Below are 26,822 nucleotides of genomic sequence, written 5' to 3'. Positions count from 1 at the left end.
GGAAATGGAGGCAGGTGACAGGAACATGAGCTGGGAGGCCCCTTTATATCTTCAGGATGAGGAAATGAGGGCCAGACCCAGGCTGTGGGAATTAGCACGAGGAGAATGAAGAAGAGGCATGAGAGAGATTTCAAAGGAAGCCCATTCAGGGCCTGCTCACTGGATAGCAAAAGCAAGGAAAAGGAAGAAACAAAGTTGTTTACATTTTTTAAGCCACAGTCTAAAGCAATAAGTAATTAATGGTGCCACTGATAAAGACAAGGGAAGTTCAGAGAGGTAGCTGGTGTGTGAGAGAAGAGAGTGGATTGATTATCAGTTTCAGCAAATCAAAATGGAGGCAGAAATGCAAGTTCAGGAATCAAACTGGGTGCTAGGATGAAACTGCAAGTACAGATTGGAGGCCGTGATGTGGCCGTCATCACTTGTAATTCTAGCCGTGGACCTTCAACAGCTCCACCCAAATCACACTGCCATTTACTGATAGCTTTTCAAAGCTTGTGGATAGAAGAAACAGCACGGCCACTTAAAAATATTTGGAAATAGCTGAAGCTATTTATTCAAAGGAACACATCAAATGTCATAAAGGTAGGACAATGGCAAAGATGTGGGGAGGAGCAGGAACTCTGTTTAAGAAATAAGGATACGGCTTTTATTAAGAAAGGAACCCCTGGGCTCCCACATGTTAATCACCTGCTGCTTTCCTGGCATTCCTCAGGGATCTGCGACTGTCTATTATTTAGTCTAAGATGTGAAAGAATTTGACTGTTTGATCCTATCCAGGAAACTCTGGAATGACTGTGAGCCAGCTGTTTCCAGACTTTCGTGCCATACTTTTGACTATCCTTTTCTGAACCCCAATGCTACCAAACCAGAAATGAGAAGCAAGGATAGGGAATGCAGGGCTTCACTCAGCCCATCTGTCCTTTTACTTGTCCTCTGTCTCCTCTACACTGGTAAGCATTCTCCTTTGTAGAACTACTGCAATTGAGAAGGGAGAGGCTGGCTTGGCCAGAGATCTGATAGGGCACCCACATTTTATTTTTAGCTGTGCAATGTCCTAGGTGGGATTTCCAGAATTACTTGATGCCCCTGTGCAGGAGCTTCCCAGGCATGCATTCTAATTGATAGCATCCGGCTTCTACGCAAATAGATACCCCACAAAGAAATTTTATGTGAAAAGTATCTGCACATTGTATTCCATGTTGCATTGTTTACAAATGTGGTGACCTTTGTAAATGGCTTTGCGAAAGTCACGAGGGAATAACCAAATTAGTTGGTGATTTTTTTTTTCTTCTCCTTTATTAGATTCTGCCCTGATTTGCTGTGCAAAGTGGTGCAATCACATGGAAATGCGCTCTGTGCTCTCATGTGCTTTTCAAATGTAAATGAGCAGGTTAACAACCCCAGTGTTGCAATGTTCTGACCTTAAATCTACTTGGATAACCCTGCAGCGACATTTGTCCTTTTGGAATAGGGCAAATAGTGTACCACAGCAGGAATCCAGCCAGGGCCCTGAGCTGTGAGGCAGAGAGAGAAGAGGACAGAGGAATCAACAAGCTAGAGATTGTTAAAACCAGCATCCAAGTTGGCTCCTGATTCCTGATGAAACCATCCCTCAGCTTTGAGAGGGAGTCTGTTAAATCATGAAACTAATTGCCATCCTTTTCCTCTGCTCCAGGCTGCTACCAAGTTTAACCCAAGAACCATTCTCTGAGGAAATCGACTGCAATGACGAGGAAGTATTTAAGGCTGTGGATGCTGCTCTGAAGAAGTATAACAGTAAAAACCACACTGTCAACCAGTTTGTATTGTACCGCATAACTGAGGTCACTAAGACGGTGAGTAAGCTGTGTTTAACCTTGAAGTTACTTGGGATCTGTGTTATTACTTGGAACCCAGGCCTTACACATACACACACACAGACGCCACCAAAGAACAGATAATCAAGTGTAGAGGCTTACAACTCTTGGAAAAGACCAACACCCCTCTCTGGCCTGGGTGTGGAGGACAGGGTATGACTAGATCTCGGGCCACCCTGCTTGACTTGCTGGGTGATCAGAGGAGCGGTATCCTATGTGAAATGAAACAAAGGTAGATGGAGAAATTGAAAGAGACTGAGCACAGTGGGAGAATCTAGGAACGCAGTCAGAATGCAACAGAGGATTCACTGGGTCCCTGGGCACTAGACTGAAATATAAAGACCTCCCAACATGAAGTGGGAGGGGGTAATTGGTGGGGTATGTCTAAGAGGAGTCAGGAATGAGATTAGCATGATTCTACCGCACTAGACAAAGTATCTACCACAAAGTCTTTATGGCTGAATGCATCAAATTTAACAGCAATGTTTCAGCTGGTTTTTAATGTTTTTTATTACTGCATTGATACACTCAGGTAGGAGACAAATCCTGGCAGGATGCCTGATTCCGAGAAATACTAATCTTTCCAGAGTATGTTTAAATTAATTTCACTGTACAAGACTATATCTCTGGAATAGTTGAGCAATTGGTTACTTCACCAGGGGGAAAAAAAAAAACAAAAAACTCCTAACTACGTGGTATCATGAGGCTAAAGAAACAAAACCACAGTGGACACTTTTTTTTTTCCTGAAAGTAAAATTGAGCCATTTTGTTTCACAGTCTAGCATAGTCATGTGAGAAATTCTGCTCCCTGGTGCTCTGAAGTAATGGTTTTCTGGTGGCATCTTCACTGGCTGATCCGAGGAAAATGTGACTTTTGTTCTAAAATGTCCAGTTATCTTTTTTATCTTTACTTTACCATGTAGGCACAGCTTCTACCATTTCCTGCTTCATAGGCCCACATTATCAAAACAGAAGGAACCCTGGAGTCTATCTTGTTTGACTCCATCATCTCTCAGATACAAATACTGTGACCCAAGCAGGCTCTGAGAGAGCACTGTCCTGGGCATCAGCAGACCAGGGATCTGGGGCTGGCTCTGCTTCCCTGAGATGGTGAGGCTGCCTAAGCCATATCCTGACCTCTCAGGCCCCTTTCTCTCAGCTGCAAAGGAAGGAGCTGGACAACATCACCTCCCAGGTCCCTTACTGCTCTGACATGCCAGGATTGTGCATTGTTGAGGTGAGCATTCAGCTCATCTAACTCAGTGCCTTTGCACTTTAAGGTTTATGATTGTATGACATCTTAGAAAAATTAGATCAGCCATAAAAAGGAATAAAGTATTGATACATCTTAGAACATGGCTAAACCTTGAAAACTTCGTGCAAAGTGAAAGAAGCTAGACACAGAGACCACAAGTATGATCCCAATGATATGAAATGTCTAGGCAAATACAAAGAGATAGAAAGCAGATTACTGGTTGCCAGGGGCTGAATGCAAGGAGAAATGGGTAAAAACTGCTAGTGGGCACAGGGTTTCTCTTAGGGGTAATAAAATAGTCTAAAATATATTGTGGGTGTGGTTGTGAATATACTAAGAAACACTGAATTGTACACTTAAAATGAGTGAATTGTATGCATGTGAATTATGTCTCAAAAAAACTGTTTAAAAAAGAGAAAAGAGGCCAGGCGCAGTGGCTCACGCCTGTAATCCTAGCACTCTGGGAGGCCGAGGCGGGTGGATCGCTCGAGGTCAGGAGGTTGAGACCAGCCTGAGCAAGAGCGAGATCCTGTCTCTACTAAAAATAGAAATAAATTATCTGGCCAACTAAAATATATATAGAAAAAATTAGCCAGGCATGGTGGTGCATGCCTGTAGTCCCAGCTACTCGGGAGGCTGAGGCAGTAGCATTGCTTGAGCCCAGGAGTTTGAGGTTGCTGTGAGCGAGGCTGGCGCCACGGCACTCACTCTAGCCCGGGCAACAGAGCGAGACTCTGTCTCAAAAAAAAAAAAAAAAAAAAAAAAAGAAAGAGAAAAGAAATAAAAAATAGGAAATAAAATAAAATACTAAAATCACCCATAAGTAATTCCACCATACAGAGATAACTGTTAGCATTTTTTGTTTTTTGGGTTTTTTTTTAAATAAAATTCTCTTGTTTGCTTTTTCTATTTATAAAAGGAATAGGGAAAAAAAAGTCAGACCATTTAGAAATGTTTATTTAAAGAAGAAAGTACAAGACAATTATAATCCCACCGAGAGCCATTTTAACAGCTTGCTGCATATCTTTTCAGACTTTTCAAAGACATGTACATATAAATCAGTTTTTATACAAATAAGCTAATACTGAGGATACTGCTTTGTAACTTTAAAAAAAATACATTGTAAGTATATTATGAACATTCTTCAAAGTAAGCGTTTATAATACTTATAAAAATATAAATATTTATATTTTTAATGACTGCTTTGTTCTGATTAAATCAAATCAAGATCAGTACTCATAACTATACCAGAACCCACTCAAATTATTTGCTGTTGGATCAGCTGGATGAACCCTAATATCTCTGGTTCTTTTTTTTCAGGTTAACCCTAACATCTTTTATTCCGTTAAGTACCAAATCAGGGAGGGTGATTGTCCTGTTCAAAGTGGCAAAACCTGGCAGGATTGTGACTACAAGGAAGCTGCAGAAGCTGTAAGTGTGTTAACAGTTTTCAAGTCCCAAGTTTTGTCCATCAAGCCTGCCAGATTTTTTTTTTTGCTTGTGCAGGAATGACTAATATTAGTTAGCCTGTTTATGAGAGATGCACATAAACCCTGAAATGTGTAGAAAAGTCAGATGCTTGATAGCCATGTTCTTGTATAGACAGAAAAATTATGGAGAAGCCAGCAGTTAAATGTGGAGAAAGCCCTCATGAGAAGAGGGCTCCAGTGATCAACTGGGATGTGTGGGTCAGGTCCCATAGAGACAACAGATCAACACTTGGGCCAAGCTGAAGGGCTGGTGAGGGGAGAGGGTGGGTGTTTCAATTGCACAGGCCTGAGTGCAACTCTTGACCCTGCCTCCAATTAGCTGTGTGATGGTGGGCATGCTGCTTGACCTTTCTGAACTCATGCTCTCCCCTATAAAAGGGAGATTATATTGACCTCATCAGGTTGTTGGAGAATGAAACCAGGACAATTATGTAAATGACCTGTGAACAATGGCTATTTTAACCAAACTCAACATAGGTGCCTGCCACACCACAGCTGGTTGTTTTGCCTTAATTTAGGAAGATTGCAAATGGTATCTGCCTCAGGAACAAGCCTCTTATAAAAGATGAGCCCCAGTCATCTGCACTTACTAAAGAGCACTGGACTCTGAGTCAGGAGACAGGATTTTAAGTGCTGGTTCTGCTTCTCAGTGATCTCCCCTGTAAGGTGGGGACGATTAGCTGCTGTGCCCCATACTGCCTGCCTCTGCAAGCCAGGGGGGTGAAGAGAAATGTGCTGTATCCTGATAGAATGGTGTCTGTCACTTAGAAGAAGTGCAGTAGATAGGGCTGAAGAATGACAAGAGTAAACAAAACAAAAAACGCCTCTCTCCATCCTGTGAAGATATGGTAAGAAGGTAGTGGTCTGAAAGCCACACAGAGGGCCTAACAAGAACTGAATCTGTTTGCATTTTGATCTTGGGCTTCCTGCTCTCCAGAATGGTGTCACCATCAAACCACAGAATGCTGGAACTGGAAGGAACTTTTGAAATCACTGTGATGAGGCCCAACTTTTCTTTTCTTTTCTCTATTCTTTTCTTTTTTCTTTCTCCCTCCCTTCCTTTTTTCCTCTCTCCCTCCCTCCCTTCCTTCCTTCTCTCCATTTTTAATCACCAAGGACATTTCCCGCTCTCTTCATAAAACCCGTATTTTGAAACTAGAAATCCTACATTTAGGAAATGTAATTTAAAAAAAAAACAAAACACTGCTCAACAATAACAATTAAATGACTGCCTATTAAGTGCCTACCATGCTGTGGGCCTCTATTAAGTGCTTTCTGTGTGTTTGCACATTTACTCTTCACGACAGCCCTGTGAGATTGATGTGGCACGCCTCCTGTAAGGTAGGTAAACCGAGATGCAAAGGGACTTGATAGAGGTAGCAGCTAGCGAGTGGCAGAGCTGGAACTGGATGACACTTTGACACCAAGGTTCTTTCTTTTTCTAGTAAGTTAAACTGAAGTTTATGTGAATAGTATTGATCCACTGAAATTGAGAGTAAATCAAGAGGAGAGTAGAGCAGGCTGATTCTAAGGCACTGCATACATCTTGGTGAAAAAGAAGTATCTCCAGGGCTTGAATCAAAGACTCAAGCTTATAAGCCACCATTTATACTACCATTCCTCTAATGTCTCACAAATATCAGTGGCTTATAAAAAATAATCATTAGGCTGCAAAAACATTCATTCTCATGTCTGAAATCTCTTGGATGAAATCTTCACAAGTTTTGTTACTTTTTAAAGGAAAGTCATGTTTAGCAACAGTACTAGGTGAACTCTTCCATCTGAAAGATTAGGATAAATGGTCTCTTTCTTTTCTTTTCAGGCCACAGGAGAATGCACAGCGACCATAGGGAAGAGGGAGAAAGAAAAATTTACCGTGGCTACCCAGACCTGCCAGATTACTCCAGGTAGTTGATATTTCTGGTGGCACTGCCCTGGGAAGGAATTAACAACTTCTGTGTGCCAAGAACACAACCTAGCCCAGGCTGCTGCCCTCTCCCAGGGGCTCCTAATGCCATTTGTAGCATTAGGAAGCACAGGGGCATGGGTCGGGCGGAGTAGCAGGGGCCTGACGTCGTCGGGCCAGGCTCATGACAATCATCAGGCTCATGACAATCATCCTCTCGGGACTATCCAACTCTTCCTCATGTGCCTCCAGGGCTCTGCAAAAGGATGCGAAGACACAGACCTGCCTTCAATTATAGGCAGCATCCTAGAGTGAGAAAGGCACAGGCTTTGAGGTCAGACCCCGCCTGGAGTCTTTCAGAACTCCAACTCCTCACCTTCTTGGCTGTCCTTTTGTTGTCTCGAAAAGGGAGATAACAGTACTACCCACTTCAGAGGATTGTTGTGAGACTGAAATGAAATGATACAGCTGAAGGAATAATGCCTAGCAGTCATAACAATGGCAATCAGGATAAAAATATTAATAATAGCTAACATTTATTGATTGCTTATGTCCCAGCCATGGTTCTAAGTACTTTACATATACTAACATTTTTTCTTTTATTGACTCACAATATTTTAAATATCGATGGGGTACATGCATAGAATGTGTAATGATCAAGTCAGGGTATTTGAGGTATCCATCATCATTTCTATGTGTTGATAACATTTGAAGTTCCCTCTTCTAGATACTTTGAAATGTAAATTATATTGTTACTAACTATAGTCACCCTAGCCTGCTATTGAACATTAGAACTTACTTCTTCTATTTAACTGTAAGTTTGTACTCATTCACCAACCTCTCTTCATTTCCCCCTCCCACCCTCTGGGATCTATCATTCTATTCTTTATCTCCATGTGATTAAGTTTTTTAGCTCTGTGCATATGAATGAGAACATGCGAACTTTTTCTTTTCTTTGCCTCGGTTATTTCACTTAATATAATATGACCTCCAGTTCCATCTATGTTGCTTCAAATGACATAATTTCATTTTTTATGAATGAATAGTATCCCATTGTGTATGTATACCACATTTTCTTTATCTGTTCTTCCATCTATGGGAACTTATGTTGATTCCATATTTTTGCTATTGTGAATAGTGCTGTGATAAACATATGAGTGCATGTATCCCTTTGATAGACAGATTTCTTATCCAGTAGTGGGATTACTGGGTCATATGGTAGTTCTAGTTTTAGTTTTTTGAGAACTCTCTATACTATTTTCCATAGTGGTTTTACTAATTTATATTCTCACCAATGGTGCATAAGTGTTTCCTTTTCTCCACATTCTCACCAGCATCTGTCATTTTTTTCTTTTTAATAATAGCCATTCTAACTGGGGTAAGATGATATCTCATTGTGATTTTTGTTTGCATTGCCCTAATGCTTAGTGATGTGGAACATTTTTTCATACACTTGTTGCCCATTTGTATGTTTTCTTTTGAGAAATGTCTACTTAGATCCTTTGTCCACTTTTTAATGGGATTATTTGTTTTTTTTTTATTGTTGAGTTGTTTGAGTTCCTTGTATATTCTGGATATTAGTCCCTTGTCAGATGAATAGTTTGCAAATATTTACTCTCATTAAATTGGTCATCTCTTCACTGTGTTGATTATTTCCTTTGCTGTGTAGAAGCTTTTTAGTTTTATATAGTTCTATTTATCTATTTTTGTTATAGTTGTCTGTACTTTTAAGGTCCTAGCCATAAAATCTTTGCCTATAACCAATGTCCTGAAGTGTTTCCCCTAAGTTTTCTTCCAGTTGTTTTATAGTTTTGGATCTTAAGTTTAAGTCTTTAATCCATCTTGAGTTGATTTTTATATGATAAGAGATAGGAGTTCAATTTCATTCCTTTCTATGTGGATATCCAATTTTCACAGCATCATTTATTGAAGAGGATATCTTTTCCCCAGTATATGTTCTTGGCCCCTTTTGCTAAAAATCAGTTGGCTGTAAATATGTGAATTTATTTCTGGGTACCCTATTCTGTTCCATTAGTCTATGTGTTTGTTCTTATGCCAATATCATGTTCTGGTTACTATAGCCCTGTACTATATTTGAAGTCAGGTAGTGTGATGCCTCCAGCTTTTTTCTTTTTGTTCAGCATTTATTTGGCTATTCTGGCTCTTTTTTTGGGGGGGGGTTCCATATAAACTTTAGGATTTTGTTTCTATTTCTGTGGAAAATGACACATTTTGATAGGGATTACATTGAATCTGTATATTGCTTTGGGCAATATGGTCATTTTAATGATATTAATTCTTCCAATCCATGAGCATGGGATGTCTTTCCATTTGTGTCCTCTTCAATTTGTTTCATCAGTATTTGTAGCTTTCACAACTCTATAAGGTAGGTATTAATACCCCCATTTTACAGATGAGGAAACTGAAGCCGACAGCAGTTAAGTAATCTGCTGAAAATCTCACAGCTGGTAGAGTTGGTAGAATAGACCCTAAATAAATTAAATTCCTATATAATTATGGAGCAACTTATCAACAGATAAAACCACTATTAGCTTCTTCCCTAATGTGGCAGAGTGCCAAGTACAGAGGAATGGACACATCTAGGTGTTGTGAATGACAAAAGCCTTCCTGGAATTGGCTTCTGCAAAGTAGAGCTTTAGCATATGAGGGCTCTGGGACAGCATCTTCAGATTCACTTTTGTACATCACTATTAGTGGGAACTGTTCTGTATACTGGACTTGGTTGTCTACATGGAACCCACAAAAATTATATCCCTGGGGTTCTGGTTCTTGTAAGAAGTTGTGTTCAAAGAAAAACAGTTCCAAAGAGAAAAGAAATCACAAGTAATTAAAAATCTTTATTTTAATTTTAAAGGCATCTCTGTAGAAATGTCAGGGTAGGCTGAAAAATCATAGTCACTCAGAAAAACTGAGTGTACATCTTTCCCTACTCCTTTCACCTTCAAAAAGCTGTCCTTTTCTTTCTTACCCCTAGTCAATCTTCTGAATAAAAGCTGGCCCTTGAGACTAGGCAAACCAGCCTCTGGTCCTTTCCCCACCTCCCTTTTACCTTCTGTGTCCATCTTTCCTGTTCAGTAATCATCAGCAATTCTCTCACCTTCCACGTGGAATTCCCCTCCAGTTTTTTAACTCTGCTCATTATGCTGATTCAACATAACTTCTGCAAAGAGAGGAAAAGGAAAAGCTAGGCATATTCACCCAATATATGTTTTCCTGACATGCATATTTATGGAGAGAAATCCAAGAAATGTTTGCCAGTTTTGTTGACCTGCTAAGAACTGAGTGACAGCCCTGTCCAACACTGGTGACCTCCTGATTGTGCTTGGCTCTCACAGAGGCAGGCAATGGGAGCCCACTGGGAGACGCAGCTGAGGCCTCCGGGGTGGGACCTGCCAAGTGCACGGCTCACTCTGCTGCTGCCCTTCCCTTCTTATGGCATTTGCTTCTATTGACCCGTAGGTCGGGGCCAGCTGTTATGAACATTACCTGGGAATTTAATATTAATACAAACTCCTTTTTAAATATTTTACATTGCTTTATTAGAAACTCTTCAGTGGTTTCCCATTCTTCTACCAGACCATTCTTAATTCACTTCACAGGGTCTATGAATACCCTGAAATTATGTGAAGAATGTTATGAGTATGTACAATTCCCTGAGGAGGGGGCCATAGCTTTCATCAGATTCACCAAACAGCCCATGACCCTTTGAATATAGTTAGTAACCCTGGGCCTAGAGAGTGAGGTGTAGGCCCAACAGCACAGGATTCTGTCTACCGACTGTTCACACCTCAATTTCCCCCTCTCTGTGTACCCGCCACATCCCACACCACTGGGCCGCAACTCATCCTGCTTTCTCAGGAGCCCTCCACCCTTCTCCCCACGCCCTCACACCTCCTGATGCTGGGCTGACAGCTCTTCATCCTTCTTCACTCAGACATCTCATCTTTTCCTTAGAAAAGTCCGCCCAGACCTCAACTCTGGGATCCTGCCTTTCTAAGCTCTTGCTGAATCATGTTGGAATAATCCATCTACAGTTCTGTCTCTCCCACTGGACAGTCACCTCCTTCACGTCAGTGACTGTCACTAACACATTAATGCATCCGTGTAGTCTTGCTCAGCACCCAGCATATTACAGCAGATGCAAAATATATATATTTGTCAGATTGAATTAATACAAAATATATCAAACCCTGAGTTGGGCTTCAAGGACTTTGTTTGTTTGTTTTAGAGATGGGGACAGGGTCTCACTCTGTCACCCAGGCTGGAGTGCAGTGGCCTGAGCCTCATCTATTGCAGCCTCAAATTCCTGGGCTTAAGTGATCCTCCTGCCTCAGCCTGTCATGTTGCTAGCATGCCACCATGCCTGGCAAATTTTTTAAATCTTTTTTTATTTTTTGTAGAGATGGCGTCTCGCTATGTTGCCCAGGCTGGTCTCCAATTCCTGGCCTCAAGCAATCTGCCCACCTCAGCCTCCAAAGTGCTGGGATTACAGGCTTGAGCCACCGCACCTGGCCTACAAGCTCTTATTAACATTGAAAAATAAACAATGACACATCTATAATGTCTTAATTTTTTATAAAAGGATGAATTCATATATTAACTTCTATAATTTAAGATTACTTTAACATAAACTTAACATAATTATGCAGAATATTGTGATTATAAGATATTCCTGAGTGAATGATAGTTTTATTTTTTTCCTCTGACTAAAAAGCAGTTTTCTGTCCTCTTTTTTTCTATGCTTACTAGAATTTACTAGAAAGTTTATCAGGGCCTTCTAAATTATCTTCTTTGCTTGGGGCAATGTATCTGAATGCTGATTTTGATCATTAATGTTGCCTTTTTGTCTGCTCTTTGTTAAGTCGAGGGCTCTGTGGTGACAGCCAAGTATGACTGCCGTGGCTGTGTACATCCCATATCAACAGACAACCCCGACCTGGAGCCCGTCCTGAAACACGGCATTCAACATTTTAATAACAACACTGATCGTTCCTACCTCTTTACTCTTAATGAAGTAAAACGGGCCCAAAGACAGGTTTGTTCTTTAAGTTTTCATGTCATGCAGCATTGTTGAAAGTATTAGATCTTTATGTTTAGGGTTTCATTACCTAAAGGAAGCCATTGGCCAAAGGAAAATGTACGATCGCGTGGCTGGTGGTGAGTTCTTCTGTGTGTTCACGTGACCAGAACAGGATGCAGAGGGCTTTCTCTTTAGTCACAGTGAATAGAATAGTGCAATTTGCAAAGTGGAAAAAGATGGCTATCAGATCCCTTTCCTTTAAAGTTTGTTTTAACAAATGAGTAGTCATCAGTACATGTTCCTCCCAGAGACAGTGAAATGGAAAAGTCATACTGGCCTTAAGGTTTTGAGAAAACTATATCATCACCTAGTTGTCATGAGTTAAACATAGCTCCAAGATATTAAATTGAGTCTAAAATGGTTGGCATGGCTTTGTGGGTACCCCTAAGTTGTAGTTTCCATATCATGACAAAAAAAGTAAATACCTGTAAATCTGGTCTTTTTATTGATTCATTTCGCCCAGCCTTTTCTGATAGTTGACTGGGTCTCTTGTAATTCAGCCTCATATTGTGAGTGATTCACTTTGGTCAGTAACATTCCCTGCATTTAATAGACTTTACAACTTGCTTTCATGCAAGATGCAGGTTTTAGTCAATTATGTCCATACATAGCAATTGCGGTAGGACCAACCCAGAATAAAGCAAGACAAATCGAACCCCCTGGTTATCTGGGAGCCTGAGGACCCACCAGCAAAGGCCACTCCTCTCCAAAGTTTTCTTTATCCATCTAGAAGAGCATTATTACTTCATGAAATTCAGCAAAACATTTTCTCTCTGCAGCCTGGCGGAGGAAATATTATTAGGTCTTCAGGAAATACAGTAACTTCATCTATATATTGCTTTTTATTTTCAGATGGATGAGGGGGTATGTGTTGTGTGAGAGGTGTGAGAGTCTCAAGGTGCACAGTATTTATTCAGTAATATTTTTGCCTAGTAATAATAATAGTTTATATTTCTTGGGCACTTATATGCTTTGCAGTGTTCTAAACTCCTCATAACGTTTATACATCACTGTGAAGAATGTTTAAACTGCCCTTTAAATAGTCAATCCAAAATCATTGCAGGTGGTGGCTGGATGGAACTTTCAAGTTACCTACTCAATTGTGCAAACTAATTGTTCCAAGGAGAATTTTCTGTTCTTAACTCCAGAATGCAAGCCCCTTTCGGATGGTGTAAGTAGGCAAAAAATTAATTATAAAGTTCTTAGCATTTTTGTTTATAGTTTTTGCAGGCATAGGAACTATCAAGCTGTTTTTTAGACTGTCACTTAAATTTTAGATGACATTCAGCAATCACATTCACATTCACTTGGGAAACCTAATGCTCACGTCACTGGTCAAGCTGCCTTACCTACCTAGTCAAAGAATCTGCATATCTCGCAATAAGCACTTACAGAAAATAACCAGGGACTAGGAACAGCCTGGGACAAAATGGTGAAATTGTCAAGTTTATCTTTATTATATCTTCACACTTTCCTATCTCCTTTTCTTCCCCATGTGCTCAATGCCATGCAGCGTTCCCTTGCTCTACCCTGGACAATTCCTCACTTCAGACTTTATTCCACTTGTTTTCCCACCTTCCCTCCCCTACCTTTATCTTTAATAAACACAACCTGAGTCTCTATCCCTTAGTGGCACTTCCTCGGATGCTATCTTGTTATCTGAACCAAAATTATGCTAAAACGGTGTATGTCAAGGTGGCAGTGGCTAGTGAATGTAAAATGCCTAAGACAGGACACCTTCCTAGGCATATTTGCATTTGAGCAGAAGATGTTGCTTTAACCAAGGAATTGTTGCAAGTCCTTTAACCTAGTAATTCTGCTTCTAATTCAATTATATGAGAAGTCCAGACCTCATGATGTTAATTTCAGTGTTTTTTTTTAATAGGAAAACATTGTAAATAAATTATTTATGCAACATTAGGAAATGGTTAAATAAATTATAGTATAGCCATACAGTAGAATATGATGCAGCTATCAGAAATGTTTATAGAGCTTTTGTGACATAATAAAATAGTTACAATATGCTAAGTAAAAAACAAAAAAAGCAGGATACAAAACTATACATAAAGATTCATTCAAATATATAATATAAATATAAAAAGTGATGGAAAACAAATATGCTAAAATATAGACTATATTTAACTTTCAGTTGGAATTATGGATGCTTTTTCTGATTCTTTATACTTTTTGGAACTTTTTAATACTTTCCAAATTTTCTAATTGAGCATGTATTTATTTCATAACTGGAGAAAAGGTAAAAAGGGCACTATCAAGAAAGTGAAAAGACAACTCACAGAATGACAGCAAATATTTGTAAATCATATATCTGATAAGGGTTTAATACGTAGAATACATAAAGAGCCCCTTTTGTCTGCTAAATAACAAGTATTGGAGAGTATGTGGGGGAATTGGAACTTTTATACATTGCTGGGGGAATGTAAAATGGTGCAGCCATTATAGAAAACAATTCAGCAATTCCTGAAAAAGTTAGGGTTTTTCTTGGATAAGAAAAAAATAAAAAACAAAACAACAAAAATGAGAGTTCCATATAATGTTGCCAGAACATTCAGAGTTAATTCATGGCTTTACATGATTTCATAATTTAAAAACAGAGGCAAACAAAAAAACAACAAAATCCCATATCTAGGTCTCAAGAAATTTGGGGGGCAAAAAGAATAGTAAAGAAGGAAAGCAAGGAGGATAGAAGAGAAAACAATAAAGATAAAAGCAAAACTGATAAAATAGAAAAGAGAAAGCAGTAGTGTTAATAAAAACATCCAAATGATCCTTCCTGGAGTAAGAAAAAAAAAAATCAAATGCATAAAAAAGCAACATACTAAAGCATACAGAGAAATATAAAAATATAAGAGAATATTATGAATAAATGTATGCTAATTTCACTTACAAGTATAGATGTAGAATACTTAAATAAACTAGGAATAGAATACAAATGCATACTTAAAGAATAACACACAAATAGAGTTAAGTCTAGGAATCTAGAGATTACTATTAGAAAAGTCAAAACAACAAACAGATTAGATTGGGAAAACATAATATGATATTTTAATATACGAGGGCTGTCTAGAAAGTGTCTGGCCATGTAACTGTTCTCGTTAATATTAACAATGGCTGGGCCAGGTGCGGTGGCTCGCACCTGTAATCCTAGCACTCTGGTAGGCCAACACAGGAGGATCACTTGAGGTCAGGAATTCAAGACCAGCCTCAGCAAGAGTGAGACCCCATCTCTACTAAAAATAGAAAGAAATTAGCTGGAAAACTAAAAATATATAGAAAAAATTAGCTGGGCATGGTGGCGCATGCCTGTAGTCCCAGCTCCTTGGGAGGCTGAGGCAAGAGGATTGCTTAAGCCCAGGAGTTTGAGGTTGCTGTGAGCTAGGCTGATACCATGACACTCTATCCTGGGCAACAGAGTGAGACTCTGTCTCAAAAAAAAAAAAAAAAAAAATACATATATATATATATAATGGCTGTATACTTTCTGGACAGCCCTCATATATTCTAAAGCATTTGCTAAGTTCAACACCCATTCCTTATTTAAAAGAAACAAAAACTCTTTCAAGAGCATTTGGAATGTAAGGATGCTTCCTTAACACGATATAGAATGTCTATGTGAAACCCACTGCAAATAATATACATAATATACATACATACTATACACACTAGAGAGGCACACCAAATTTTTGACTAAAAAGACTAAATATAGTACATATACCAATTCTCCTCATATTAATTTAAAAGTATAATGTAATTCCAACCAATCTGATAATATAAGTTTTTCGTACAAATTTATTCTAAGGTTAGTTTTGAAGATACAAATGTTAGAATAATAAATCACATATTTAAACTTAATATGCAGCTACAGCTGTTAAAATATGGTAGGGTTGGTACAAAAACAAATAACAGATCTTAAGTTTGTCACAGATTTATGTAGAGGGGAAGAATGTTAAGATATTTGGCTATTCTCTTGAAAAAAATCAATTTAGATATATCAGAAGATATATCAAAATTAATTCCAGATAGGTTTAAAAGCTATGTTTTAAAATATCGACCATAGACAAATTAGGAAAAAAAATTAAAGTGAGTTCTGAGCAAATACTGAAGAATTCAAAAGGAAAATATTGGTAGATTTGGTCACCTATAAACAAAAGCGATTTGTAAGTCAAAAATACCATAATGAAAACTGAAAGGTAAAAAATGAGAAAACATGACAAAGCACTGATTTCTTTAATATATAAATGTTATTTTTCAATTCTTTAAAATTTATGCCAAAGAGAAAGGGGCAAAAGTTGTAGAAGACAATTTATAAATTCAACCCATAAATTTCTAACAAATGTATGCAAATGTGATGGTTAAATAAATGCATGCTTACTGCATTGTTGATTGAGAAAATGAAAACTAAAAATATTTGTATCTATTAAATTAATTAAGTTTTTTAAAAATACTAAATTCTATCGAGGGCATATATTGCTGATGTGAACAGATGCATTTTAACAAACAGCCTATATATCAAGAGTCTTGGCTTTTGTACAGTTTTCACCATGTGTATAAAACTATTTCTAAAAGTTTTCATCACTCAAACAGAAATTTTGTACCCACTATGCAATAAATTCCCATTCTTCTTCCTCCCAGCCCCTCATAAATGCTAATCTATTTTCTGTCTCTGTGAATTTGCCTATTTTAGATATTTCATATAAGTGAAACAATATTATATTTGTACTTTTGTGTCTGGCTTATTTCATTTAGTGTAATGTTTTCAAGGTTTATCCATATTGCAGACTGTTTCAGAATTTCATTTCTTTTTATTTTCTTTCGTTTTACATGGGGCACCTATGGGAACAGAATTTCATTTCTTTTTAAGGCTGAATAATATTTCATTGTATATATGTACCACATTTTGTTCATTCATTCACCTACTTTGATTGTTTTCACCTTTTGGCTATTATGAATAGTGCTACTATGAACATTCATGTATTATATTAATATAAGTATCTGTTTCAATATCTATTTTCAATTCTTTTGAGCATTACCCAAGAGTGCAATTGCTGGTTCATATAGTAATTTTCCCATATGGATATTTCCATCCATTTCTATTCATATATGTAATGTTTTCTGCTTTATGTATTTTTATTCCATGCCTTCTAGTCTATACCTTTAAAAAATAAAATTATCTTTTTTACTATTTTTGTGAGGTTTTTTTGTTACTTTGAATTTTAATTTGTCCAATATTACTAATACATAGTTCCTTTTTTATTTACATTTATCTCATATAGCTTTGCTTATTCCTTAGTTTTAAGCTTTATTTTTATGATTCTTGAAATTATAATAAACTGATTTTGTTTTAACTTAATCTGAAAGTCTTTGCCTTTTGAAAAGAAAATTTTACCTATTTACACATATATGGTTCTTATTTCTATACTAGATAGTCTTGTCACCTTATTTCATGTTTTCTGTGTTCATGTATGTTTATGTGTTTGTTGTTGTTATGGATACTGTTGCCCAACTGTATCTTATTCTCTCTTTTGCAGTAAGACTATGTTTTGTTTCATTTTTATTGCATGCCATGTTTTGGAAAGTAGACATCCTATTTTTCAATTTTACTAGTTGCTCAAAGATTCTAAAAAATGTTTTTAATGTATGCACTTATATGCTTTTTAAAAACCAGGATATCGGTGAATGTACAGATAATGCATACATGGATATTCAGCAAAGAATTGCTGACTACTCACAGGAGTGTGACATTTATCCAGGTGAGGGGTAACACACGTTGGCACCCAATAGTGAAATAGTGGTTCCAGACAATTGGCTGGGTCTTTTCATATAAATTATTCTTTTGTTCCCGTGAAATACCAGAAAGTGTGTGTAACCTGTGGACCTTGATGAAAACATTGTACCCCTTCCCCGCCCAGCTGTGCTGCAGCAGGTGCAGCTGCTGCTGCTCTGCAAGTGGCCAGAAGGAGTTATGATGACAGAAGGGAAAATGTATGTTCCCTGGGCAAAGTTGGCCTTTGGGTACAATGCCAGCTGGTCTTCCTTGTGTACAAGTTGTTCTTAAGATGAGTGTTTTAAGTTGGAGAGACCTGTACTTCATTTTTAACCACGCAGAATAAAACTCTTTCAAGTAAAGTTTTTTTCTGCGTGGTTTAATGGGGGGAAATGAAGATAGTGTGAGTTTACGGTCAAGTTATTATGCTATTTCTTATAACAAGAGTTGGCTTTTCTCATACTTGGAAAATAGTTGTATACATTCCACAATGAGAAGCATTACTGAAGCTACCTGTTCACCAGAGCCACATGACTTAAACATTTCCCATGTGAGAGTCATTCCTTTAAATTAAACATTGCTTTTTAAAGTTTCCATCAAAAATGCAAAAATGCAGGCAAGGTGTAGCATATAGAGTTGCTAACATGTTCCGACTCAATACATTTCCCTAAATACACTGGGCTTTGAGGAGGAATAAAGAAGAGAGGCAGGAAGTGAAGGTCGGACAGACAACCTTCGCTCACTCACTAGTAGGCCTGGGCTACAGCGTGCTTCTCTACAAATGTGGATGCTGGGTCTTGTGCAGGAGAGGTGCTAGGTAAGGCTGTTCCTTCAGTGTATGTGCTAACTTAAAATCTGCTTCTTTTAGGGGAAGATTTTGTACAACCACCTACCGAGATGTGTCTTGGCTGCCCTGCAGATATACCTGTCAACAGCCCAGAGCTGGAGGAGGCACTGACTCATTCTGTCACAAAGCTTAATGCAGAGAATAACGAAACTTTCTATTTCAAGATTGACACAGTGAAAAGAGCAAAAGTACAGGTCTGTAAATGATGCTACAAAAATAGTGATTCTATAGTCCATGTGCAAATTGCTCACTACTTTTGCCACTGATCTTGGATCTGGATTGAGAAAACAGTATACTTGGTAACAGGATTTGGCAGATTTGAATTCCAAGTCCCAACCTTGCTGCATGCTTGATGTGTGATCTTGGACAAGTCTCTCAGGACATTCTGTCTGTTTTCTGTCTGTAAAGGACTGAGGTGAGGATCAAATAAGATAATGTGTGTCGAATCGCTTTCCAAGCTCTAAAATGCTATACAAATACTAGCAACTAGTATATGATTAATAAAATTCAGGGCTAGGAACAGCAAAACTTATTCTGTGCCTTTCTAGGCTCACTTCTCACTGTAGCGTCACTTAATGCCTTGGGCCCAGCCCCATCAGTCAATCCATTGTCCAGACTCCGTACTCTCTCATCTCCATGCCACTTCTCCCACTGTTCCCTCTGCCTGGGACACCCTTTTCTCTCACAAGTGTACCTTCTGGGGATTCATCTCTCCTTTCATGCCCTGTCAATAGACGATAGGGAGTGCCCCCGTCTGGGAGTCAGGAGACTCAGTTCAACCACAGCACCCACCACTCAGAGTGGGTGACTCTGGGTGGTCTTTCAAACTTTCTAAGCCTCTGTGCCCCCTTCTGTAATAGCTGGATTAGAAGAGCCCAAATTTCTACCAACTCTAACAGTCTATGACTGACTTATTCATGGACAGATTCCCATCCTAGAGACTCAAAACTGGCTTCCCTAAATACAAGCTAGAGAAAAATAATCAAAATAGAATCAAATTGTTACAGCAAGTCAACATAATCTTCAAAATCTGGTGAGAAAATTCTTACTAAAAAGTTCATACTTTGGGCTCAGTAATTGAATTTCTAGGAATCTAAAACAAGAGCCTTTATATAAAATGATACTACTGCAGTTTTATTTTTAAGAGCAAAAGATGGTGAACTGTCAAAATGATCAATAATATGGGATCAATAATGATCTAATATGATTAGATAATGCCTGGCATATCCTTCCAATGGCATGTTAAGCAGCAATTTAAAAGTATCTTTGTGAGGAGTTCTCGATGTGGAAAATGTCCTGTGTTAAAATATTCAATGTAAAAAGGAGACATAAAATTGAATATGCATTATGTTCTCAAGTATGTTATAAAAAAGTCTGTACTTTTCAGCAAAACTGAAAAGAAACAAATGCCTCAGGCTACTCACCATGGTGGTTTTGAGGTGATGGCACAATGGGATATCCGTTTTCATCTTCCTAATTTCCTACATTAGTTTTGTAACTGAAAAAAAAGTAAACAAGGCATATGAAAATAGATCAAAACTGATACTTTGGTCTCTCTGCTACTGGGGCACTCACTCATTCCTGTCCTGGAGCCACTATCCTTTTCCCTAATTTCATTGCCATGTGACCCACATTATGCTTACTTGAAGGCGTTACTGATCTGTGCTACTCTTGCTTCACTTTCCACTTAGTAATTTTGCTTTCTTGTGAAATTCTCCTATTCTTTTTTTCAAGAGATCGGGGTCTCACTATGTTGCCCAGGCTAGACTAGAACTCTTGGGCTCAAGCAATCCTCCTGCCTCAGCCTCCCAAGTAGCTGGGACTACAGGGACGCGCCATGGCACCCGGCTCCCTTATTCTTAATGATGTAGGAGAGTCCACCAGACAGTGCATGTCAGAGGTTTTCTGGCAAGGAGAGAACCAGTCATTCTTCACCATGAATATCTACTCCTCTTAGTAGTTACAGTTCTCTGTGTGAATTAACTAGTCAACTAGCCCCATATGTGTGTGTGTTTATGTTAAGGATGCCAGGGGAACACCAAGAAGTAACCCTTCAGTTAGTTGCCAAATCAATCTGAATATTGTGAGAATTTCAAACTTACTTTAGAGAGATGAATCTTTATCTATGGTTGCATTTAAAGATAGCAACTCGGCTGCTTAGACAGTCACTTGAGGCAGCCTTGGCTGCAGCAGCCAATTTACTAGAAATCAGTTAAACATATGATGTTGCTAAAAGCCAACCTCCAAATGACTGATTTACCAAATTGCTAAAGCTTTATTTTATCGTTTCTTCTTGCCTTGGCTTTGCATGTTTAGTCCTGTTTGGATGCATGTCAATTCCAAGTTGGATTCATATTTCAAACACCAAATGCTTCTTGAATCTTCCATTTTCATGTGTTAGTGATTGTGATTTCTGTCATATGCGGTTGATTTTGCCCTGTCCCCACTGCTGCTGTCCCCAAGGCTGACGATGTTTCTGCCTGCCTCTGCTCAGATGAATATACTTGGAAGATCTGTGTGTGCACATTCAGGAATTCTCCCTTTGACAAAGTCCTAGAAATGTCAAGGCATATGTACATATATCTAAGATTTTTGATGCAAATTGCCAAACTATTTGCAATTATGCTAACTTATGTTCTCATCAACCCAGTATAAGATACTGGTTAAGGATCTCAATATGAGTTCTATTCCTACCAGCAACAATACAGGCTGCATGTTTCCTATGCCTAGCCAATACTAGGTATTATTTAATGTTTTTTATCTTTGCCATCATGGAAAATTAAAAATGATGTTGCATTGCTTTTTAATGTGCATATCTTTGGTTATTAATGAAGTTCAACTTTTTTTTCAGGCTGAATAACCATTTTAAATTCTTCTCTGGATTATCTGCTCATGTCCTTTGTCAATTTTTTAGTGTTGGGATTTATACATATAAGAATATTGATCCTACATCATAGTTTTCCCAGTGTGTCTTTTTACTTTGCTGATTGTGATTTTTGAGAATCAGTTTTCATTTTTGTCTAGTTAAACTTAAACATCTTCCCCTTCTTTTAGATTTCCTTCTTCTGCTTTTCACCTAAGAAAGCCCATCCTCATCCTGAGTTCTGATGAATATTTATCTATACTTTTCTAGTTTTTATGTCTTTAATTTAAAATGTAAAGTGCATTTGAAATTTATATTGTTATATGGTATTCTCTACTTTAAAAACAAAACTTGAGCAGGTTGAGTTTAAGCACGGAAGACTTTAGATAAGAATGACTGTTATGATGGTGCCAATGTGGATGCAATTTTGAGGCCCTTGAATGGAAGGTGTTAGTAGGTCTATTTAATTTCTCACCTCTCGACCCTGCGTAGAGTTGAGCCATCAGCTGCGGTTCTCATCACAGGTTGTCAGCTTTCTTGGACAACACTACATTGATCAACTTTAATATAAAAAAAAAGTTGACTTGAGGTACATTCTGAAATGAACAAGAGAACTCATGAGCACAAAGGATAGACTCTAAATCCCTCTGGGATCCTCCCTCAACTTCCACACACACCTAGATTTTTCAAAAATTTAACCATACTTAGCCAGCAAAACAGTGACAGAAAAGGTAGAGGAGGAGTTTAGTTCTTCCTGTGAATTTTCTCTCCCCATCCATCTCCCATCTGTGCTTTTAAAAAACAGAAAGCGATAGGGAAGGCTGTTGTAATTTGCTTTCACAAAAATGGGATTACATTATCACCCTGGAACTTCCTTTTTTTTAATAATGGCTGCCCCTCTGGGTCAGTAGATATAGATTTCCTGCATTCTTTTTAATAGCTACATCATATTACAAATACACACACACACACATACACTCACTTAAACCCTGTAATTAAATACTAAATAATTGGGCCACAAAATGCTTAATGAAAGACAGTGTTGTATAGTGATTAAAACTGTTGCTAGAGATTAAAATCATTTCTTAATATTAAGAAAAGTAAGAGAAGCTATAGAAAATCCAAATAATTTTTCTAACTGCATAATTCAATCCACATGATTTCTATAGTGGTACTAACTCAGTATTTCACTGATTCAAGGTTTGGCAGGACAAGGAAAAAAAATTTTGAGTTTTTCTTCCTACTTCTCTTAGATTCTATTACAACTGGAGCCCTTGAATTACTAGTGAATTTTGTAGCTCTTGAACAATAAGACTCTCAGAAAACAATAAAAATAAAAATTATAGCCTACTTTTCTTTCCCCATTTAGAAAAGGAAATGGGACCAATCAACAGCCAAATATTTTAAATATGCATACAAAATTTTGTTGTCAAATATTTGTACTTTTTTCATGTGTAACTCTCTAAGTTGTTCAGTATATAATTAAAATTTCAAGATTCTCCCTGAAAATTCCTTAAAGACGTATGATTTTTTTATATAAATATTTGTTAAACACTTACTTTACGCTAATTAATTTTTCAGGTGGTGGCTGGACAGAAATATTCTATTGAGTTCACTGCCAGGGAAACCACATGTTCCAAGGAAAGTAATGAGAAGTTGACTGAAAGCTGTGAGATCAAAACCCCTGGCGTAAGTAGTAATGCACCTGTCTACTTTTTCACCGGAAACCTGTATGATGTTTTAAGAATCACTTGTTCAAGTATCTGATGAATAACATTGGTCTCTCATTTCGCTTCTGTTTTCATGGATAGCAAAGTCTAGACTGCACTGCTGAAGTTTATGTGGTACCTTGGGAGAAAAAAATTTACCCTACTGTCAACTGTAAACCACGAGGAATGGTATGGTTCTAATTACAGTCAGCTTGGGGTCCGTTCTGCTCATTCTGAAAAGCCATATTTTGGGGGTTGAAAATGAACTATTACTGAAATGAATTGGGGAACTATCTTTTAAAAATGGGGGGAAATCTCACATTGCTGTGCTGATCTCTCTTTTTTAATGGCTAAAAAGGAGAGCAACAATCCTCCTGATCACGTCTCACACATTGCCAGTGTCTCATGGAAGCTTCTATAGGCTCTTTCCTAGTGAAGCGCAGTCCCCGTGGTGGGGGAGCCAACACTGGCGAGGCAAGGTGTGCCTGCGGTGAGACACAGCTCCACTGCGCTCTGCTTACATCCAAGGACCTTGTGAGAGATGCAGACTCCACTCCACATCTACTGAATCAGAATCTGCATTTTAACAAGATCCTCAGGGACTCATATGCAGGGTTCAAGTTTAAGAAGCCTTAGATGGCATCTTCTTTTTTAAGTCTTAAAAGAAGCCTGGGAGGTAGTAATACTTTTCCCATTGTCAAGGATGAGGCACTTAAAAATAAGAAAGTCTCAGAGTGAATAATGACATTATCAAGTGCTTCCTGTGTCCCAGGCACTATAGTGAGGGCTACATTTTCCATGAGTCTTCCTTATAACTTTGTGAGGCAGGTGCTGTTATGATTCCTATTTTACAGAAGAGAAAAGTGAAGCTAGTGGCACTCGGATTCAAATCTAGATCAAATCAGAGCCCACCCTTTTCATCATGATGCTGATTACTAGTAGGGTCTGGCTTGACTTCAAAACCCATGTTCTTTGCACTACCGAATGCAATCTTCAGTGCAAGTTGCCTCTTCTCCCTCTTTTCTGACTTAGGTTTTTGTCATGTGTGGGTATGCATATAGTCTAACACAGACATTATGAAATGGCTGCATTTCAAGCTTGTGAATATGTCCTAATGTGTTTCAGCCCAACAAAGTGATCATGGATGTGTGCCCCCTATATATTCAGTTCATAAAGCCACTTAGGGCCTTTTAGGATAAAAGCAGTAATGGTGGTAATAGAAATAGTGTATCAATAATTAAATAATGTGCTATGGACTTACATAATCATAGGTTTAGAAGATATCCTGGAAATTATGTAGTTCAATCACTCAATTTTTCCAGATGCAAAAAAAAACTCTCCAACTTATTTTATAGTATTACTAAGAACAACAATCAACGTTTACAAATTTTAAGATCAATCAAAAGAGGAAAAAGTATTATTCATCCTTTCTGGAACACTAATATAGTATTTAAAATCTTGCAAAGACCTGCCCCATTGTAAACCAAGATAGCATTGCCAGATCTCAGTCTCTTCTTCCTTCATTGATAGTGTGGTTTTTGCAATAATACATTTGTCTTAATGTTTCCTGTTTAGACGTCATTGATGAAAAGGCCTCCAGGTTTCTCACCTTTCCGATCAGTACAAGTAGAGGAAATAAGAGAAGGAACAACTGTAAGTCCACCCCACACTTCCATGGTTCCTCTACAAGATGAAGAGCAGGATCCAAGAAAAGAACAAGGACCCACTCATGGGCATGGCTGGGGCCATGAAAAGCAAATAAAACATGACCTTGGCCATGGCCATAAACATGAGCATGACCAAGGCCGTGGGCACCTTGGCTTTGGCCATGGACCTCTAAAACAACATGGCCTTGGCCATGGACATCAACAGCAACATGGCCCTGGCCAAGGACCTCAAAAACAACATGGCCCTGGCCAAGGACCTCAAAAACAACATGGCCCTGGCCAAGGACCTCACAAAAAACATGGCCTTGGCCATGGACACCAACAGCAACATGGCCTTGGACATGGACATCAGCTCAAACTTCACCTTGATCTCAAACCCCAAGGGGGCCATGGCCTCGACCATGAAGATAAACAGAAGCATGGTCATGGCCATGAAAAACATAAAAATAAAGGCAAAAACAATGGAAAACTCAATGGTTGGAAAACAGGGCATTTGGCAAGCTCTTCTGAAGACAGTACTACACCTCCTGCACAGACACAAGAGAAGACAGAAGGGCCAACGCCCATCCCTTCCCTAGCCCGGCCAGATGTAGCAGTTACTCATTCTGACTTCCAGGACTCAGATCTCATTGCAACTGTGATGCCTAATATATCACCAACTCCTACAGAAAATGATGATGATTGGATCCCTGACATCCAGATAGAACCAAATAGCCTTTCATTTACCCAGATATCAGATTTTCCAGAAACAACCTCCCCCAAATGTCCTGGACGCCCCTGGAAGCCAGTTAATGAAATGAATCCAAATATGGAAACGGAAGAATCCCATGATTTCAATCTCTCTGATGCTGTTTATTAATTTATGCAGCCATAGATATTCCTTTAACATTTCATCATCCCCTCTCCACATTGTCCAAAAACAAATAATCCTGATATAATACACCAAAAACCATGAAACTTCAGAACAGCCTAGAGAGAAGTGGTGGGACTCCCAGTGGGGACACTATCAATCTCTGTGGACTACATAAAATTGTGTATCAGAATTCAAATCCTTTCTGAGTTTTCTAAACTAGCACAGAAAATGGACAAACTAATGTGCCTTATAGCCTATTGAAATTTGCTTCTATGATAACAAATATGTACCTTAAAATGTATGCCATCAATTTTCATACAAATATTCTTGACATTCTAAATAAACTGTGGTACCTTTTCCCTAAATGCATATGAAAATAAGGGAAGTGAGGGGACTGGATGCTGAACTTATTAATTGGGTAAAAAAATAATAATACCTAAAAAGTTCCAGATGTCAAAAAGGGATAATAAGAAAGAAATACAAGTTGGCCAAAGGGAGGAAAGGGGAAAGTAAATTAATTGACTTTCTGTTTCCAGAATGGGCTGGTTATATCCAATAGGTACTCCCACCTGACAAAGCTATTCTAATAATTACCTTTCTGGGTGAAAGTGTTTCTTTTACATCAATAATTTCTGTTTACTCATTAGCCACTCTTTGTAACAAGGCTTTCAAATAGAAATTTTTTGTTTATTTCTTCCCAAGGCTAGATTGAATAATCCTTAGTTTTCAGAATAAGGATTACTGCATTCAGAGGAAGTAATATAGAAGCAGGCTTGCTAAAGAAACTTTTTTTATAATTGAAAAGTGAATATTATGGGATGTAATGCAAACTTTGTTCAGAAATTTTATGAGGATATTCCTCTCTAGCCTCATTTTATGATCGCATCATCTTTTTGCCATGACATTGAAGACCATTGACTTTTACAAAAGAGAATAGATTGTCTTTCATTGCCTTATAGTGTAAGGAAGGTATATATTTTGTAACCTGTGCTATACTTTTGCCTAGAGAAACAAGATATGGCTTTAAACAGCTACATTTATCTGTGGATGCATGTGTCACTGCAACTTCAATTTATTGGATGCTTTTGAGCCTCGGAGTTTTTATTTCATTTTAAATATTGTCTGTACTTTTAAATAAAGAACCAATGATGTCAGGAAAATGTCTCACCTTCTTAACTGGTTGTTTCCCTTTTTTAAAAAAGTTAAATGCTAACAACATATTAATGGAGTTTTGCTATACTTACAGAGGCACCTAAGGTCTTGCGAGTACAAGGGCCGACCCCCAAAGGCAGAGGCAGAGCCAGCATCTGAGAGTGAGGTCTCTTGACCAGTGGGCAGAATCTTCACACCTGGCACAATAGCCCCAACAACCTCTGCCAGCAACCTTGAGTGGAAAGACAAGAAGAAAGATGGAATAGAATTTAAATACAGAAGAATGCCATTTTATCACTCTGTTTCTGGGTGAAATAAAATTCAGTCTTGATGTTCTC

The 26,822-nt window shown here is 38.3% G+C and overlaps 1 protein-coding gene across 4 annotated transcripts; it reads left to right on the top strand.

Annotated features, from left to right (window-relative positions):
* Positions 1–1,422: 1,422 nt before the first annotated feature.
* Positions 1,423–26,822, top strand: KNG1 (kininogen 1). Of its 4 annotated transcripts, XM_069475216.1 has the most exons (11): positions 1,435–1,838; positions 4,435–4,545; positions 6,427–6,511; positions 11,394–11,566; positions 12,675–12,782; positions 17,295–17,379; positions 18,262–18,434; positions 22,685–22,792; positions 22,915–23,001; positions 24,388–24,465; positions 26,579–26,822. In XM_069475216.1, the coding sequence occupies exons 1-11, from the start codon at positions 1,644–1,646 to the stop codon at positions 26,657–26,659; spliced, it is 1,284 nt and encodes a 427-aa protein (XP_069331317.1). In that variant the 5' UTR covers positions 1,435–1,643; the 3' UTR covers positions 26,660–26,822. The 4 variants fall into 4 exon arrangements, with proteins under 4 accessions (XP_069331316.1, XP_069331319.1, XP_069331317.1 ...); XM_069475215.1 differs by lacking the exon at positions 26,579–26,822 and having other exon boundaries at positions 1,423–1,838; positions 24,388–26,467; XM_069475218.1 differs by lacking the exon at positions 12,675–12,782 and having other exon boundaries at positions 1,432–1,838.

Source organism: Eulemur rufifrons, chromosome 7 (genome assembly GCF_041146395.1).
Source record: "Eulemur rufifrons isolate Redbay chromosome 7, OSU_ERuf_1, whole genome shotgun sequence".
NCBI lineage: Eukaryota > Metazoa > Chordata > Mammalia > Primates > Lemuridae > Eulemur > Eulemur rufifrons.
The sequence above is the reverse complement of the archived record's forward strand: the minus strand, read 5'-3'. Positions and strand labels throughout refer to the sequence as shown.

Bases quoted from the DNA above. Each gene is read 5' to 3' on its own strand.
- KNG1 (XM_069475215.1), top strand. From the start codon at position 1,644: ATGAAACTAATTGCCATCCTTTTCCTCTGCTCCAGGCTGCTACCAAGT. The intron at 4,546-6,426 runs GTAAGTGTGTTA...TTTTCTTTTCAG, and splicing joins ACAAGGAAGCTGCAGAAGCT to GCCACAGGAGAATGCACAGC. The intron at 12,783-17,294 runs GTAAGTAGGCAA...TTTAAAAACCAG, and splicing joins GCAAGCCCCTTTCGGATGGT to GATATCGGTGAATGTACAGA.